We start from the raw sequence: 16,435 nt of genomic DNA, 5'->3' as shown, positions 1-16,435 counted from the left end.
AGTTTGTGGCTGAACTCCTGCAGAAATCCCAAACTGTTCTAATATCTCAACAGTCTCACTTCCAACCACTGAGGCCTTTATTCAGCTCCCCTGCCCTTCTGTGAGTCCCAGGCCCAGGCAGCCTGAGGCAGCAACCACCACTCCACTCCTCAGCTCTGTCCTCCATCCCCGTGTGGGGGAGGGACCTCCTTCCAAACCTCCTCCAATTCCTCTCCAACATCAACCTCCAGGGACAGATTTCTCTGATTTCCACAGGTTTTTCACACTAAGGGTCCAGAGAAGAGCAACGAGGCTGGAGAAGGGACTGGAGCACAAGTGCTGTGGGGAGAGGCTGAGGGAGCTGGGGGTGTTTAGCCTGGAGAAGAGGAGGCTCAGAGGTGACCTCAGCACTGTCTGGAACTGCCTGAAGGGAAGTTCTGGCCTGGTGGGGGTTGGTCTCTTCTCCCAGGCACTCAGCAATAGGACAAGGGGGCACGATGGGCTTAAGCTCTGCCAGGGGAGGTTTAGGTTGGATATCAGGAAGAAATTCTTTCAAGAGAGAGTGCTCAGGCATTGGAATGGGCTGCCCAGAGAGGGGGTGGATTCCCCATCCCTGGAGGTTTTTAAGGTGAGACTGGACGTGGCACTGAGTGCCATGATCTGGTGATCACAGTGGGGTTGGATTAAGGATTGGACTTGATGATCTCAGAGGTCTCTTCCAACCCAACTGATTCTATGATTCTGTGATTTACTTTGGAAGCTTCTAAGCAGAGGCCTGCACAGCCCTCCAGATCTCTCATTCTTTTTATGCCTCAGCTGCTTTTGTCAAAGAGCAGAATGAGGAAACCTTGGTAAGTGCATTTCAACAGCTGCTCTGTTGGTGGGGCACCACAAAAAGCAGAGCCTGTCATGTGAATCCATTCCTAAACAACCCTGAGGTGCTCAGTTACAGCCAGTCTCTCACCAGCATTTCCAATGAAGCTCCTTTGCCCTGTAACACGGGCAAGCACTAAGTCCAATTTAATGAACAGCAGTGCAGGGTCACTTTGCTAGAGATGGTAAAGGAGTGTCAGAGGAAGTGTTAGATTTGATACCATGCCAGGTTTCAGTCCATGTAAGCAGAATCATAATGCTTTATTACACTTCCAAAGAAGTGCTCTGAGCCATTTACTTAAAAGCATTCAAAAAGAATTATTCCTTCCTTTTTTAAATTTTACAGAAAAATGTAACATTTCAAAGTGCATTTAAGATAAAATCCTGAACAAACCAGCTCTATTTCTGCCAAGTAATCATGGCATAAGACCATTGATTTCATTGTGTGATTTCTCCTGGGCTTTGTACAACTCAGAACTTCTCGAAACTCAACATCATAACCTCTGGTTAATTGTGGGAGAAACACTTTCATTTCTAACCAGAAAAGATCTGTAATTGCAAAAGCTTACCAGTGATCTGGAGCTGTGATTTCATGGACAACCCACTGGCTGGTCCTGGCCTGGACCCACTGCCAGCCATAATATGGGCTGGATCTCGGATCTGGATGGAGAGAGAACAGAAACACTTCAACACTCAGAAGTTAATCTGGATTTTGATGTGCAGACACATTACCCTGCAAACCAAGCCACGCTTGCCTGGCTGGGTCCTTTCCCCTTCCCCAAGCACAGAACACACTTTGCAAAGGGCTCAGTCTCTATTACATGACCTGCAACTGTTCAGGTCCAAGACAAAAGAGGTCTTTTGATTTTGCCACTTCAGTTTGCCAATTAACTGAATGAATGATGTTCTAATTGCAATGTTTGCTGTAGATCTCATGACTGACACACCTGCTCAGAACTCCTGGGTAACTTTATCTTCCCATGTCAGGCATGACTTGTTTATTTTAAAAAAGAAACCAACTCCCAACCCACAAGTACAGCAAAACCACTGAAAATAAATTGCTACATTAAAAAGAGAATTTCAAATTTAGAGAAACCTGCTTTTTTATGTTTTTTTGTTTTCACCTTGTCAGGTCAAGTCTACAGATGTGCTGTAACTCTGCAAAGTGTTTTACTAGAAAGGAAATACATCACTTTTGAAGGAGGGCAAGAAAACCTGCAGTTCTTTCAGTCAGCACCCCCAGCCCTCACACCTGGGCTGGCCTGACCCTCCCAGCACATGTCCCTGATGCTCTCTGAGCCTGATTCAGCACACAGGGAGAAACTGAACAGTGTACATTGCACAGCTTCCATATTAACAGGCAGAAATGAAATGGTGTGCTATTGTATTAAAACCAGACATCTCTTTGGAATGTCCAGCCATCCCTGTGTATCAGGAATTAAAACTGTGGACATTTTGGTCTGTGTTTCTGCCACTGCCACCTGTGAAAAGATTTATCCCTTTCCCTGCCAAGTTCTAGGGAACAAAAGCTGCTAAAGTGAAAGTTTAGTCCTTGAAGACAGACTTTGCATAAACTAAAGTTACTTGAGTCTCTCCTATTTGTTGGAGAGCTGATGGTGGGGGAGCAAGGAGGGAGAGAGAGGAGAAACAAAGAGTGAGCAGAGTGAGCAGCAGGGTCTGTGACCTCTCCCTGGGGGGGTGGGGGCCTCTCCTTCCTGGGCAGAGTCTCCAGGAGGCTCAGTGGGAAGGGTGAGAGGGCTTGTGCTCTTGGCATTGTTGGTTCTTTCCCCAAAAAGACAGCAGGGCCGCTGCTGAGTGCCAATGCTCAGAAGATGTAGCTCCTGCCTGGGGTGCTGACATGTTTGGGCTTGGTGCTTTAGTCTCCGTCCTTCTCTCTCCCTTCTCTTTGGGTTCTTGTTATTCAGTCACTCTTGTTAATAAAGATACTGTTTTCTGACCTCTCTACGGTGCTCAGCCTCATTTTTCCAGCCACTGTAGAACCCACCCTATTACACCCTGTCTCCTGTTCATTCCTACAACACATTCCCAGCTTGCCATCCCTCACCAGCTGAGCTGGATCCAGGACTCTGCAGTGTATTCCCCCCCAGATAACCAGTGGGTGAGGGACATGCCTACTGGACACAACTCCCACACACCTGCAGCCCTGCCCTGCTGTGTCCCCTCTCCTGGGCCACTGCCACACTCACTCCCCCCTGCCAACCCCCCTGCCCCTCTGGGGGGTCACCCTTTGTCGGGGTAAGGCAGATCAAGGAGGCAGAGACAGCTCAGGCAGCAGCGTGATCAGAAACCTCACACTGAGGATAAAGGACTTTATTCTTAGTTACAACTTTACTTTTATCTACTTTCTCCCACACTGTGTCATCTCACAATTGGTCAGTCAGCCCAGCCAAGCACACAATGGAAGCATTCCACTGGCCAGGAGGTCTCCTGCACTCGCCAGGTGGTTTCTTCCCCTTTAGGGCACACTGCAAACTGCTTTCAGTCCAGAACACACTCTGACCTGCTCCATGGCAATTCCTCAAACATCAGGGAGTTGTGAGAGTTCTCTGTAGGTTGTGGTGGCCGATAATTAATTAATGAGGGCACAGCTCACAGGTGGCACACACAAGACAGTTGATTAAATCACTCCATGGAGAAAGCAAAAATAGGTAAAAGTAAAAGCCAACTCTCACTTCAAATCACACAATATATTCTTAAATCCCACCCATAGATCACAGTGTCCATAAACCTCATTACAGCTTTTTATAGGATGACACTTTCTGGACAGATGTTCACTTTGCCATGAGAATTTTATCTCTTCAGCATTCCATTCCCATGGGCAGCCTGACCCAAAACCTTCTTATCTCACTTTGTTTTTGCTGGCTTGCTGGTCTTTCTCACAGAACTAACTCAGTACCTGCTGGTAGGCCTCAGAATCTGCCTGCAGCTCCAAAACCTTTTTCTCAACTCAAAAATCCTTCCTTATTCCTACAGGGAGTCCACAAACCTGCTGAGGGAAACCCCACCCTACCCCTCTGTGGGACCCTTCCCTGAGGGGCTCAGCTGCTGTGGCTGAGGGGCTGCTCAGCAACACTGGGCACCCAATGGGACCCCAGGGCACAGCAAACACCCTGTGCCAGCCCCAGGGCACAGCCAACACCCTGTGCCAGCCCCCAGGGCAGGTCCTGCACTCAGCACTGGGCACCCAGTGGGACCCCAGGGCACAGGAAACACCCTGTGCCAGCCCCCAGGGCAGGTCCTGCACTCAGCACTGGGCACCCAGTGGGACCCCAGGGCACAGGAAACACCCTGTGCCAGCCCCCAGGGCAGTTCCTGCACTCAGCACTGGGCACCCAGTGGGACCCCAGGGCACAGGAAACACCCTGTGCCAGCCCCCAGGGCAGGTCCTGCACTCAGCACTGGGCACCCAATGGGACCCCAGGGCACAGCAAACACCCTGTGCCAGTCCCCAGAGCAGGTCCTGCACTCAGCACTGGGCACCCAATGGGACCCCAGGGCAGGTCCTGCACTCAGCACAGCTCCAGCAAGGAAAGCACAGGTTGGCTCAGGCTGCTGCTATCTCTGTTCTGAGCCACAGGCTGTGTGTGCACTCCCAGCTGATAACACAGCACAGGCAGGTTATCCAGCCCTGGGCATGTCCAGCATCTGTGCCAAGCACACGGGAAGTTGCACCAGGAGGCCGGAACTGAATATGGTAAAACTGGTTTTTAGAGGCTGCAACTTGAAGCAAAGTCTGTGCAGTTACTGTGACACTGGCAATTCCACTGGTATTTGGAAGTAGTGAAATGGGAAGTTCTTGCATCCTACAGCTTGCTGATGCCACTGTTCCCTCCTGCAGAATGGGACACCACCAAAACCAGGATGAACAACCTGCTTAAATAGTATTTGGTGTTAATAGTTCAGTGCTGTTCACTTTCAGATGTGAATCACACAAAACCAAATTGTGCCTGAGCGAAAGAGCTTTTAAATAAGTATTTAAAAAGTAGCCCAAATTTAGAACATTTAGAGGACAATTCTCAACTCTTATCCTGTGACTGGTTCTGAGGAGAGGCTGAGGGAGCTGGGGGTGTTCAGCCTGGAGAAGAGGAGGCTCAGAGGTGACCTCAGCACTGTCTGGAACTCCCTGAAGGGAAGTTCTGCCCAGGTGGGGGTTGGTCTCTTCTCCCAGGCACTCAGCAATAGGACAAGGGGGCACGATGGGCTCAAGCTCTGCCAGGGGAAATTGAAGTTGGAGAGCAGAAAGAAATTCTTTGCAGAGAGAGTGCTCAGGCATTGGAATGGGCTGCCCAGAGAGGGGGTGGATTCCCCATCCCTGGAGGTTTTTCAGCTGAGCTTGGCCGTGGCACTGAGTGCCATGATCTGGTAAAGGGCCTGGAGTTGGACCAAGGGTTGGACCTGATGATCTCAGAGGTCTTTTCCAACCCAATCCATTCTATGATTCTGTGTTCTACCCAACTCCCTGGGCCTTCTCTACCTTTCAGGAGAGCAACTGGATCACATCTAGACCAACCCTGAAGGAGTCTGAAGGAGGTCAGATTTTCAGAAGAGCTGCTATTTCCCCGCTGCAGAAATGACACTGCACAGAACACACCTGTGACCACTGAAGGGGAGAGTTCACCTGAACTCATCTGCCAAGCATTTACACCACAAAAAGTCACTCAGGAGCACGTGCCAAGGGTAGATTTCACTTCCAGCCCTGCAAATACACTTATTTAAATGGCTCCAGTACCAATTGATTGTGTTCATTAAGAATATGCAGAAGGAAAATCCAGCAGCTGAAAATGAGTGTCCTGGAACCCTCTCCTGAGTTCACACACACACACACACACACACACACACACACACACACACACACACACACACACACGGGTGTTCCATGTACCTTGGGAGGCACAGCCTGCACCACCAACTGGCTTAAGGAAAATCCCAGGAATCTACTGCATCCCAGCATTAATTTTAAAAAGTAACTACATTCGACATTGCTTAGTTCTCTCAACTGCCAGAAAGTTTCTAATTATTTCTGAACACCAAAACTGAAGAGTCTTATTTTTCAGGCACACTTGCTAAAATCCAGAGGTCCTCCCCTTGAAGCAATCTGCATTAATTAGCCAGGGAAGGAGCAGCAAGCAATAGTTTATCCGTGCCCTGCACTCCAAGAGCCCTATTTCCATGTTCTCCAATCCCTGGACTCCTCCAGTCCCCTCAGGTGGCAGCTGGAAAAGCCTCCACTGGTGGCAGAGCTGGTTCCATGCCAGGCTTCCAGCCAGGAATAATCCCTGGAGAGGCTCCTGCAGCTTTGCTCCCAGCTGGGCACTAATCTCAGTCCCTTCCCCACCAGGCATGTCATTCCTTACCCAGATTCCTCTAAACTCACAGGATCTAAACACTGACACCTTCATCTCCATCAACTTTGAGCTGGAATGGATCAGCAATTAAGGAATTCTGTCCTGTGGCACAGGAAAAGGGGAAGGAGAAACCAGGATAGGCAGGTGGAATTATAGACACCTCATTTCCTTAGGAAACGAAGCCAAACCAGATTAATTAGCCAAATAAGAATCTGTGGTGATTAGTGAGCCAGACTTAGAAAGAAGTGCAAGGCAATAACCCCACCAATCACACACATCCAGCTACATTTACATATATTTATAGATATAATTTCTGATTTTTATGTTTAATTAAACTGAAATTTTAGCATTTTACTCCTCTTTGTTCATATAACAAATAAACCAAACAGATTTGTGTGCAAGAAACTTCCACATTAACAGTTTCTTTTAATGGTAACACAGCAGATGATTTCAACTCAAAACCAGCCTAAGGCTACTTGTAAACTCACTCACAAAATAGAAAAACATGCACTCCTCAATCACTGCTGAAGTAATTGCATTTAGTTTTATTACAACATAAACACTGCTCAGGATTCTATGAAAAGCAAATTTCTTTATAAATTCGACGTAATGCAACAAGTACTTTCACAGGTTGAAACTCTCACTCCAAACAACTGAAAATGCATTTTCAAGGGTTTTTTTCTGCAGTAGAAAATTACACACATAGAATGGATTGGGTTGGGAAAGACCCCTCAGATCAGCAAGTCCAACCCTTGATCCAACCCCACTGTGATCACCAGCCCAGGGCACAAAGTGTCCTGGGCTGGTGATCACAGTGGGGTTGGATCAAGACATGGTGGATTCTCCCTCAGTGCCACATCCACAGAATCACAGAATGGACTGGGTTGGAAAAGCCCTCCGAGATAATCAAGTCCAACCCTTGGTCCAACTCCAGTCCCTTTACCAGATCATGGCACTCAGTGCCACGGCCAAGCTCAGCTGAAAAACCTCCAGGGATGGGGAATCCACCCCCTCTCTGGGCAGCCCATTCCAATCCCTGAGCACTCTCTCTGCAAAGATTTTCTTTCTGCTCTCCACCTTCAGTTTCCCCTGGCAGAGCTTGAGCCCATCGTGCCCCCTTGTCCTATTGCTGATCTTCATGGATATTTAGGGATCTGGTGTGGTTTGGGGTTGCTTTGGGTTTTTTGTTGTTCTGGTTTGGTTTTAAGTTATAGGAAACTCCTATTGCCATTTTTCTACCCACTTCCAAGGAACCACCAGAATCTGCAATTTGGGAGCATTAAAGCTGGAAGGTTGGGCAGCTGTGGCAGAGCAGGGCAGTGTGAGGGATATTCAGAGCATGAGCACACATGTGTAATTTTCCCAGAAATAAACCAGACAAATTCTTTGGCATATAAAAGGATATAATTCAGAAAGAGCATCTTCTTGTCATTAAAAATAACCCACTCAAATGGTTGCCTGAACTTCTTCAGTGCCTCCACACTTATTCCCCAGGAGGTTTGGTTTTACAACACCCTCCTCTAATAAGTAAATTGTTGGGTAAATTATGCTCAGCTCCATAATTGCCTGTGCCATTGTTGGTACTCAGGCAGGTTTGAACAAACAGTGCTTGAAATAAACCTGCCTCAGAGTAGGAAACCAAGCCCAAGCATCCTCTTGGCACTGTCCTGCATCCCACTGGAGTGTTCCCAGCTGGAGTGTTCCCAGCTCCTGCCCCTCTGGAATGAGCTGGTGCTGCTGGGCCAACCTGCACCAGCCCCTGGGGCACCTGAATCCAAGGCAGCAGTTTGGAGTGAAGTGCCTGGTGTGGAAGGAAGATGGAACCCTCCAGGAGCAGCCCACGTGCTACAAACACCTCTGGGAAAAGGAAGGCAGCAAAGGAGGATGGTCAGTTGTTGCTCTAAGAAATCATGAGACAGACCAGGGAGAAAAGCAGCTTTTTAGGTTGTTCAGCCTGGAGAAGAGGAGGCTCAGAGGTGACCTCAGCACTGTCTGGAACTGCCTGAAGGGAAGTTCTGGCCAGGTGGGGGTTGGTCTCTTCTCCCAGGCACTCAGCAATAGGACAAGGGGGCACGATGGGCTCAAGCTCTGCCAGGGGAAACTGAAGTTGGAGAGCAGGAAAAACTTCTTTGCAGAGAGAGTGCTCAGGCATTGGAATGGGCTGCCCAGAGAGGGGGTGGATTCCCCATCCCTGGAGGTTTTTGACCTGAGCTTGGCCGTGGCACTGAGTGCCATGATCTGGTAAAGGGACTGGAGTTGGACCAAGGGTTGGACTTGATGATCTCGGAGGTCTTTTCCAACCCAATCAATCCTGTGATTTTGGTGCTTCTTGGTTAAAGCAAAGGAAGGGAACAGCTTGGAAGGAGCTTCCCAACCCTCAAAATCAGGGAGCATAAACAGAAAAAAACCTGCTATCAAAGGCTTGAGAGATCTCCAGTGTCACATCAACTGAACTTGGGGTGACTTTATTCAGTGATGGAATTCACCTGGCAAAGAACTCAGTGCAGACAGTGACTGTGTTTCATATTCATTTAAAAGAATGGAAGACACGCAGGTGAGAGTGAAACTTTTGACTGTGTGTTACACATGAACAGCCTTGAAAATATGTTGGCACATGCTCTTTATAATTCAAAAAATACTGAAATAATTGCACATTGCTGGCTGCTGTAAGCCTTATGTTTAGTAATTAATTTTAAGAACAGGCTCAACTGCTCTTTACAGTTGTTCCAATTCAAAGTGCATTTGCTGTTTTAATAATGGAGAAAAAAACTGCATAATGAAAACATTTCTTTCACACATCTGGTAATTTTATCAACGGTTTTGAAAACCTCACTATGTAACAGGAACACAGACTTTTGGAAAGGGCATAAAATATACAAAGTTTGGTTTAAAAAACTGCATGTAAGACCAACAGGTATGTGATAAATATGTACAGGGTGTGTGATAAATTATAGAAATGCTCCTTCTCCTTCCCCCAGAACTCTGAGCCCTTTTTGAAACTGAAAAAGTTAAAAAACTTTATTGTGGGAGAGGTTTCTCTTCAATGTCAGCTCTAAACTTATGATCAGCCCAGGCAGACACAGTTTGGCAATTTACTTGCTTAGCAAATTTGCAGTTACTTTAACTGTTCAACTTTCATCTTTCAAGTAAAAAGTGGTTTGACAAAGCTGGTTTTGGTGGTTTACACTTTTTTTTTGTTCCTAAAATAAGTTTAAAGGCCTTGGTCAGGTTTGCCCAAACAAGTCCAAAGGCAGAAACTGCTGAGTAATCCCCCAGGGAGCAAAGAACAGACACAGACTATGGTGCAGAGCAGGAGCTGGGCAGGGCAGCAGCTCTGAGGTTTGCACCAAGGGTATTTATGTAGGAATGGGGCAGGGAGGGTTTATCAGGTGCAGCCTGGCTGCCACTGGGAGCAGAAATTCATCCATTATGCTGCTCCAACTGCAGATTTTACTTATCTGATCCATGTGCACAATATGTACAATCCACTGCACTTCTGACAACACAGGAGTCACTTTCTTCTCCCCTCTCCTCACAACCATTTCTGCACCACAGCACCGGGTGTATCAATCAGAAGTCACTCCTCTAAATCAACAGCTCAGTTGGTTAAAACTTGGTTGCAATAATGCCAAGGTCAGGGGTTCAGGCCCCTCTGTGGGCATTGACAAGAGTTGGACTCGATGATACCTGTGGGTCCCTTCCAGCTCAGGAAAGTCTGGGATTCTGTAAGCCCAATTCTCCAAGTGAGATTATCTGAATCTGTTCTCTAGGACTGAATCTTTCTATTGAATCTCTTTCTGCTACGAGCAAATATACCCTGCAGAGAATGTAATAAACTGAGATAAAAAGAAAAATGTAAACATGCACCTACAAATCAGCAAAACAAAGCCTAGAATGGCTCTGATTGATAACAAAGGGCACTTCTTGCAGGAATAAAAGTGAGGAGTGTTTGTGCCAAGGCCAAGATGCCTTCACTCTGATAAGACTCAGGCAGCAAATCAGCCTGTGCAGCAAAGAGCAGAGTGGCAGCAGGGTTATGTCACAGCACATCTGGCAACCCTTTGCCTGTCAGCCCAACAGGAACACACCCTGCAGCTTTCAAGACACGGATATTCCCAATAAGGAAAAACAACCAGCCTTGGCCTTCACTGGAGATTTATGGAGGATGAACCAGGCCAGACTGTGGAGCAAAGGACCAGAAAAAAACAATTGTGGACTCCCAAAGGACAGCAAATATCCGTCTGTGGAGCAGTTTGCTGTCACCAACAGGAACCCAAGGCAAGATAAGCAGTGACAGATCCACAGGTGACACTGGCCATCCCAGCTGAACACAGGGAAGTGTCCTGGGATCTGTGAGCTCAGCAGGGTAAGGGATGAGTGAATGAAGTGTGTGGGAAAAGAAGTGAGTGGGTACAACCAATCACAGAATCATAGAATGGATTGGGTTGGAAAAGACCTCTGAGATCATCAAGTCCAACCCTTGGTCCAACTCCAGTCCCTTTACCAGATCATGGCACTCAGTGCCACGGCCAAGCTCAGCTGAAAAACCTCCAGGGATGGGGAATCCACCCCCTCTCTGGGCAGCCCATTCCAATCCCTGAGCACTCTCTCTGCAAAGAATTTCTTTCTGCTCTCCAACTTCAATTTCCCCTGGCAGAGCTTGAGTCCATCGTGCCCCCTTGTCCTATTGCTGAGTGCCTGGGAGAAGAGACCAACCCCCACCTGGCCAGAACTTCCCTTCAATGTGAGACTTGAAAAGTAAACACCACATTCCCTTCTTCCAAAGTCTCACAATGGGTTTTGTTTTCCCAGTTTCCTGCCCCCTCAATGCAACGTGAATGGTCAGAGACACCACACTGAAATCCGCAACAGCACCAAAGCCCAACTGACACCAACAGATTTGAAATTACAGCAGACAATGCTAAGAAACCAAACACTGACAGCCTTGGACACCTTTACTAGAAACAACTATTGATCCAACAGGAATCCTGAGTGCTGATTCCTTGTTTTTCCTCAATGTCTGCCACTTCAAAAGAGAACATGGGAAATTCTCCTGCATCCAAAGTTTCTAAGCTGGAAATGCTGAAAGACATTTAAGCTGCCTATCATAGCAAAGACCCTGCCCAAAGACAGACAAGGTAACTCTGGCAATGTTGTGGCCAGACACCCAGGGATATTCCCACTGTAACTCTTCCCTCAGTTCCTGGGATCAGTGTTCTTGGAACCCGGTGTTCCTTGGTGAGAAAAACTGGTCTGTCAACTTCATCCTGCAGGGAAAATGTTTCCAACACTGCCTGCAATCCAAATTAAACTGTCTCCAGGGCTCCCAAAGTGGAGACTGACATCAAAGTTACAGAGAGTTCAGCCATTCACATCGCTCTGCACCGAGAGGCCTCCGTGTGAAACCTCAGCACAAACAGCTCACAGGGCTGTTTCCTACACACATGTACCATTTGATACTGAACAGAAGAACTGGGGGAAGAGACCCAGGACTGCAATATACAAAATGCAAATTAAAAACCCAGGTAATTTGAGTTTCCCCCCTTTCAGGAGCACATCAGTAATTCCCCAACCACAAAACTGTGGCAGGCAGGACCAAAGGGACAGAACAGGCATTGCCACCAACTCAGATAACTTTGCAGTGAATTTCCTTCCTAACCACGAGGATGATGTTAACTTCTACCAACTTTTAAGAAATGATCTAAAGAGGGGGAAAAAAGACCAAAGTGTACATGAACATCCTATGCCTTTTGCTTGATTCCAAAAGACCTGGCAAGAGCAGCCACTGCAGAGAAGCTGCACAGGATAATTAAAACCATTTGTGAAAACAAAGAGATGGTCTATTTTTGTTTCAGCCATTTCCTTCTCATGGTACAATCCATTTCAAAGAGGACAACAATTCCTATGTGCAAACCACTAAGCTAAAACCATTCACTGCTGTCGTCTTTGAAACAGAGCAATGTTTGAGCTGGCTGGTTCTTCACCACAGGGAAACAAGATCATCAAACCTGTCATGGTAACCCCAGGACAGAATGAAGTGGTAAAAACACAGAGGAGAACACAGTGGAACTGGAATAGTTTAACTACCACAAACAGATTTTCAAATTGCTGGATTTACTGGTATTAAGTGGACATGAACTGGATTAACTCCTGTGTTTTAGAAACCACTGCTTTTAGGAATTGATTTTGGGCATAAAAAATTCCTTTAAAAATATTTTGCAAGCACAGAGTTTCAACACAACACTGCACTGACTCAGCACCAGGTTCCATCTTTGATGATGAGGTTTCAGGAAAATTTCCAGTGGCAGTTCATGGCCAGAACAAAGTGACAGTGTGTGCACTGGGAGGGAAGCACTTCCCTTGCTACCTGCAAAGCCAGACAAATTGCTTTTCAGAAAAGAAACCAGATACTCAGGCCTGTTCCACAATAGCTGAAGGTTTCCAAGTGTTACCACGGGCTGGCAACACAAAGTCAAAGCTCAGGGAACTAAAGAGAAGTCCTGCACAAGAGTGAGCTGGAGCCAGTGGATGTCACTGTGCAGTGTGGGAGTGCAAGGAGCTGCTCCAGGCTAAAGGGTGATACTCTTACTTTTCAATCCAACCTTCAGAAAGGAATTATTTTAATTTTCTATAAATGTGTACAGTATGAACAAGTGTTGACAATGAAGTGGTGAAAGTCTTCAAGAAGAAATGAAAGAAACAACCCAAAATCTTAGGAAGCTCCATTCTGACCCATTAGAGATCAGCTCAGTTGGTTAAAACTTGGCTGTAATAATGCCAAGGTCACGGGTTCAATCCCCTGTGTGGGCCATTGACTTCAGAGTTGGACTCGATGATCCCTGTGGGTCCTTCCAACTCAGAGTAGTCTGGGATTCTGACTCTGACATTATACAGGTCTGTGCTCTTTTATCTGGTTCCTGATGGGCACAACTCTCTTCCAAGGCCCCTCTCCTGGGAGCTGACCCTGCAGGCCAAGGATCTTAATTCACTCTTGGCTGCCTTTTCTTGCTGCAGGAACAGCCCCTGAGGTGGAACACACCTGTTTTATTTATCAAACACATCTCACCAATGTGAGCCCCAGAGCTGCCTCCACAGGGGTGACTGAGGAGGGAGCAGGAACACCAGCCCTGCTTAACCCACCCCCCTGCTCTGCTCTGACCACCCCTTTGCTTTTAGAGTGGCTTAAAGGAAGTTCATTTTTCAACACACAAATTAAACCCACAATTTGGCAGCCACAGCTGAGAGTACTGTGAGCAGAGTTTGTGCCTCTTTTAATTCTCCCACCTCCTCACACTGTGACCCACATTCAGGAAAGATCTTGAGGGGCTGGAGCGGGGCCAGAGAAGAGCAACGAGGCTGGAGAAGGGACTGGAGCACAAGTGCTGTGGGGAGAGGCTGAGGGAGCTGGGGGTGTTCAGCCTGGAGAAGAGGAGGCTCAGAGGTGACCTCAGCACTGTCTGGAACTGCCTGAAGGGAAGTTCTGGCCAGGTGGGGGTTGGTCTCTTCTCCCAGGCACTCAGCAATAGGACAAGGGGGCACGATGGGCTCAAGCTCTGCCAGGGGAAACTGAAGTTGGAGAGCAGGAAAAAATTCTTTGCAGAGAGAGTGCTCAGGGATTGGAATGGGCTGCCCAGAGAGGGGGTGGATTCCCCATCCCTGGAGGTTTTTCAACTGAGCTTGGCTGTGGCACTGAGTGCCATGATCTGGTAAAGGGACTGGAGTTGGACCAAGGGTTGAACTTGATGATCATAGAATGGATTGGGTTGGAAAAGACCTCCGAGATCATCAAGTCCAACCCTTGATCCAACCCCACTGTGATCACCAGCCCAGGGCACAAAGTGCCCTGGGCTGGTGATCACAGTGAGGTTGGATCAAGACGTGGTGGATTCTCCCTCAGTGCCACATCCACAGAATCACAGAATGGACTGGGTTGGAAAAGACCTCTGAGATCATCAAGTCCAACCCTTGGTCCAACTCCAGTCCCTTTACCAGATCATGGCACTCAGTGCCACGGCCAAGCTCAGTTGAAAAACCTCCAGGGATGGGGAATCCACCCCCTCTCTGGGCAGCCCATTCCAGTGCACATTTCCCTGCAGCTGCTCTGGGGCTGAGGGGCTCCTGCAGGTCACAAACCTGAGCATCTCAGTCAAATATTCCTGGTGGGGGGACCAACAGGTGATTTGAGACCTTCCCATGACAGTGTGAAAAGGAATCTTTGAAGAGCTTCACCCCAAGTCCCCTCCTGCCCGTTGCCATGGGGAAGGAAAGGAAGGAATGTCTCTGCTTATCAAACTGCTTCAGCTGCCTGACACAGGAGTGAGGGAGAGTCACATAAATCCACATGATGTAAGCTACTTATTCATGTTATTCAATTAATTTTTAATTAGGGCAACAATATCATCTTAATGTGATCACCCAGAGAAAAAATATCAAGTCAAAATTTTAAGTTTTTTCCCCCTTCAAGCAATTTTTCTTCTTGTAATCTATTAATTGATGATTGCTTGGAAGGGATAATTTAAATCACCTCCCTTTCAATCATCTTGTGCAGTTTTAACAGTTTTCCTGCAATGTAAGAAGTTGGTAGAAATAGTCAGGAAAAGCACAAATTAACATTTCCATATTTAAAACAAAGTTATTCAAGGATCAAAAGTTATTTCACATGAAAAAAAAACTTGAAAAGATAAAAATACACAAAAAAAACCCCAAAATTTTGCCTGTTATGAAGTGCCCAGGAAATTATGGAGACAAAACACAGAGAACAGGCACTGACTTTGAAGTGGTGGTACAAAGCCCTGTGAGAAAATTCACCCAGGATGGGCAAAGTGTGTTTGGTTTTACTCTCAGGCATTTCTGAACATTCCAAACAACTGCCAGGCAGAATTTAAGCTTTTCTCTCAGACCCTTCTCATGTGTTTCCCTTCTCCTCTATGCCCTGGGCTTGAGCAAAACAGTATCTAAACCTGATCTGAAAATGGCATAAATGAAAGTGTGTTACTGAAAGAGCACATGAGGAAACAAGGGCAGCCTAAAACCAGAACACACTTCCAGGAATTGGTTTCCTTTTTTTTTTAATAGAACCAGCTTGGTGGGCTGGAAAGGGCCCCTGGAGGTCACCCTGTCCAACACCCTCCCAAACAGGGCTAATGTGAGAGCTCACTGTAGGCTGTGGTGGCCAAAAATTAATTAATGAGGGCACAGCTCACAGGTGGCACACACAAGACAGTTGATTAAATCACTCCATGGAGAAAGCAAAAATAGGTAAAAGCCAACTCTAACTTCAAATCACACAATATATTCTTAAATCCCACCCATAGATCACAGTGTCCATAAACCTCATTACAGCTTTTTATAGGATGACACTTTCTGGACAGATGTTCACTTTGCCATGAGAATTTTATCTCTTCAGCATTCCATTCCCATGGGCAGCCTGACCCAAAACCTTCATATCTCACTTTGTTTTTGCTGGCTTGCTGGTCTTTCTCACAGAACTAATCCAGTACCTGCTCGTAGGCCTCAGAATCTGCCTGCAGCTCCAAAACCTTTTTCTCAACTCAAAAATCCTTCTTTATCTCCACAGGCAAACACCAACATCAGTGTCTCACTCTCAGTACACTCAACTAGGAGCAAAATACCAGTTACAATAAAGGCATCTTAGCAGATATTCACGTTTCCAGACAGAATGACAAGGGGAGTGGCTCTGAGGCTGTGCACAAACACAGCTGCTGCTTTCCTAAGGCACAGAAGTGCCTTCCAGCTGTGGCCTCACCCACCTCCCACAGCTGGAACCCACCAAAGGGACACAACAAGTCAACATGGAAGCTACAATGGAGTCACCTAAAGATGCACTCCTGAGAATGCTGCTGCTCTGGATATTTGCAGTAATATGGGAAAGAGTTAATAAAGAGCTGGACTCCAAAGTTGCTCTCCCAGCCTGAGCCACCTTCCAGCCAATTCCATCACCAGCACCTTCCACTTGGTGAGAGATGGCTCAGATTGTTCACTTCGCACAAACCACCTATCAAACTGTTTGCTAAAACCACAGGGCAAATCCCACAGCCAAAACAAACAACTCGAACAAGGGTTATTTTGTTACATGGTTTAATTCACAGAAATGCCAGGACTCTCCCACTGTATGTTTGTACATCCATTTCACACAGCACTCAGCTGAAGGACAGAGGAGTTCCCCAGCCAGCTCCTTGGAAGGATTCTCCAGTTGT

The 16,435-nt window shown here is 47.0% G+C and overlaps 1 protein-coding gene across 2 annotated transcripts in view; it reads right to left on the bottom strand.

Moving 5' to 3' along the window:
- Positions 1-16,435, bottom strand: part of ITCH (itchy E3 ubiquitin protein ligase) — a 66,415-nt gene that overhangs the window by 36,261 nt on the left and 13,719 nt on the right. For both annotated transcript variants that reach the window (XM_071572577.1, XM_071572578.1), the window contains exon 2: positions 1,422-1,512. In XM_071572577.1, coding sequence (XP_071428678.1) covers positions 1,422-1,491 — 70 coding nt within the window. In that variant the 5' untranslated portion in view covers positions 1,492-1,512. The remainder of the gene's footprint in view (positions 1-1,421; positions 1,513-16,435) is intronic.

Source organism: Pithys albifrons, chromosome 18, assembly GCF_047495875.1.
Source record: "Pithys albifrons albifrons isolate INPA30051 chromosome 18, PitAlb_v1, whole genome shotgun sequence".
In the NCBI taxonomy this organism is placed as follows: Eukaryota; Metazoa; Chordata; class Aves; order Passeriformes; family Thamnophilidae; genus Pithys; species Pithys albifrons.
This window is presented reverse-complemented; position numbering and strand designations above follow the sequence as displayed.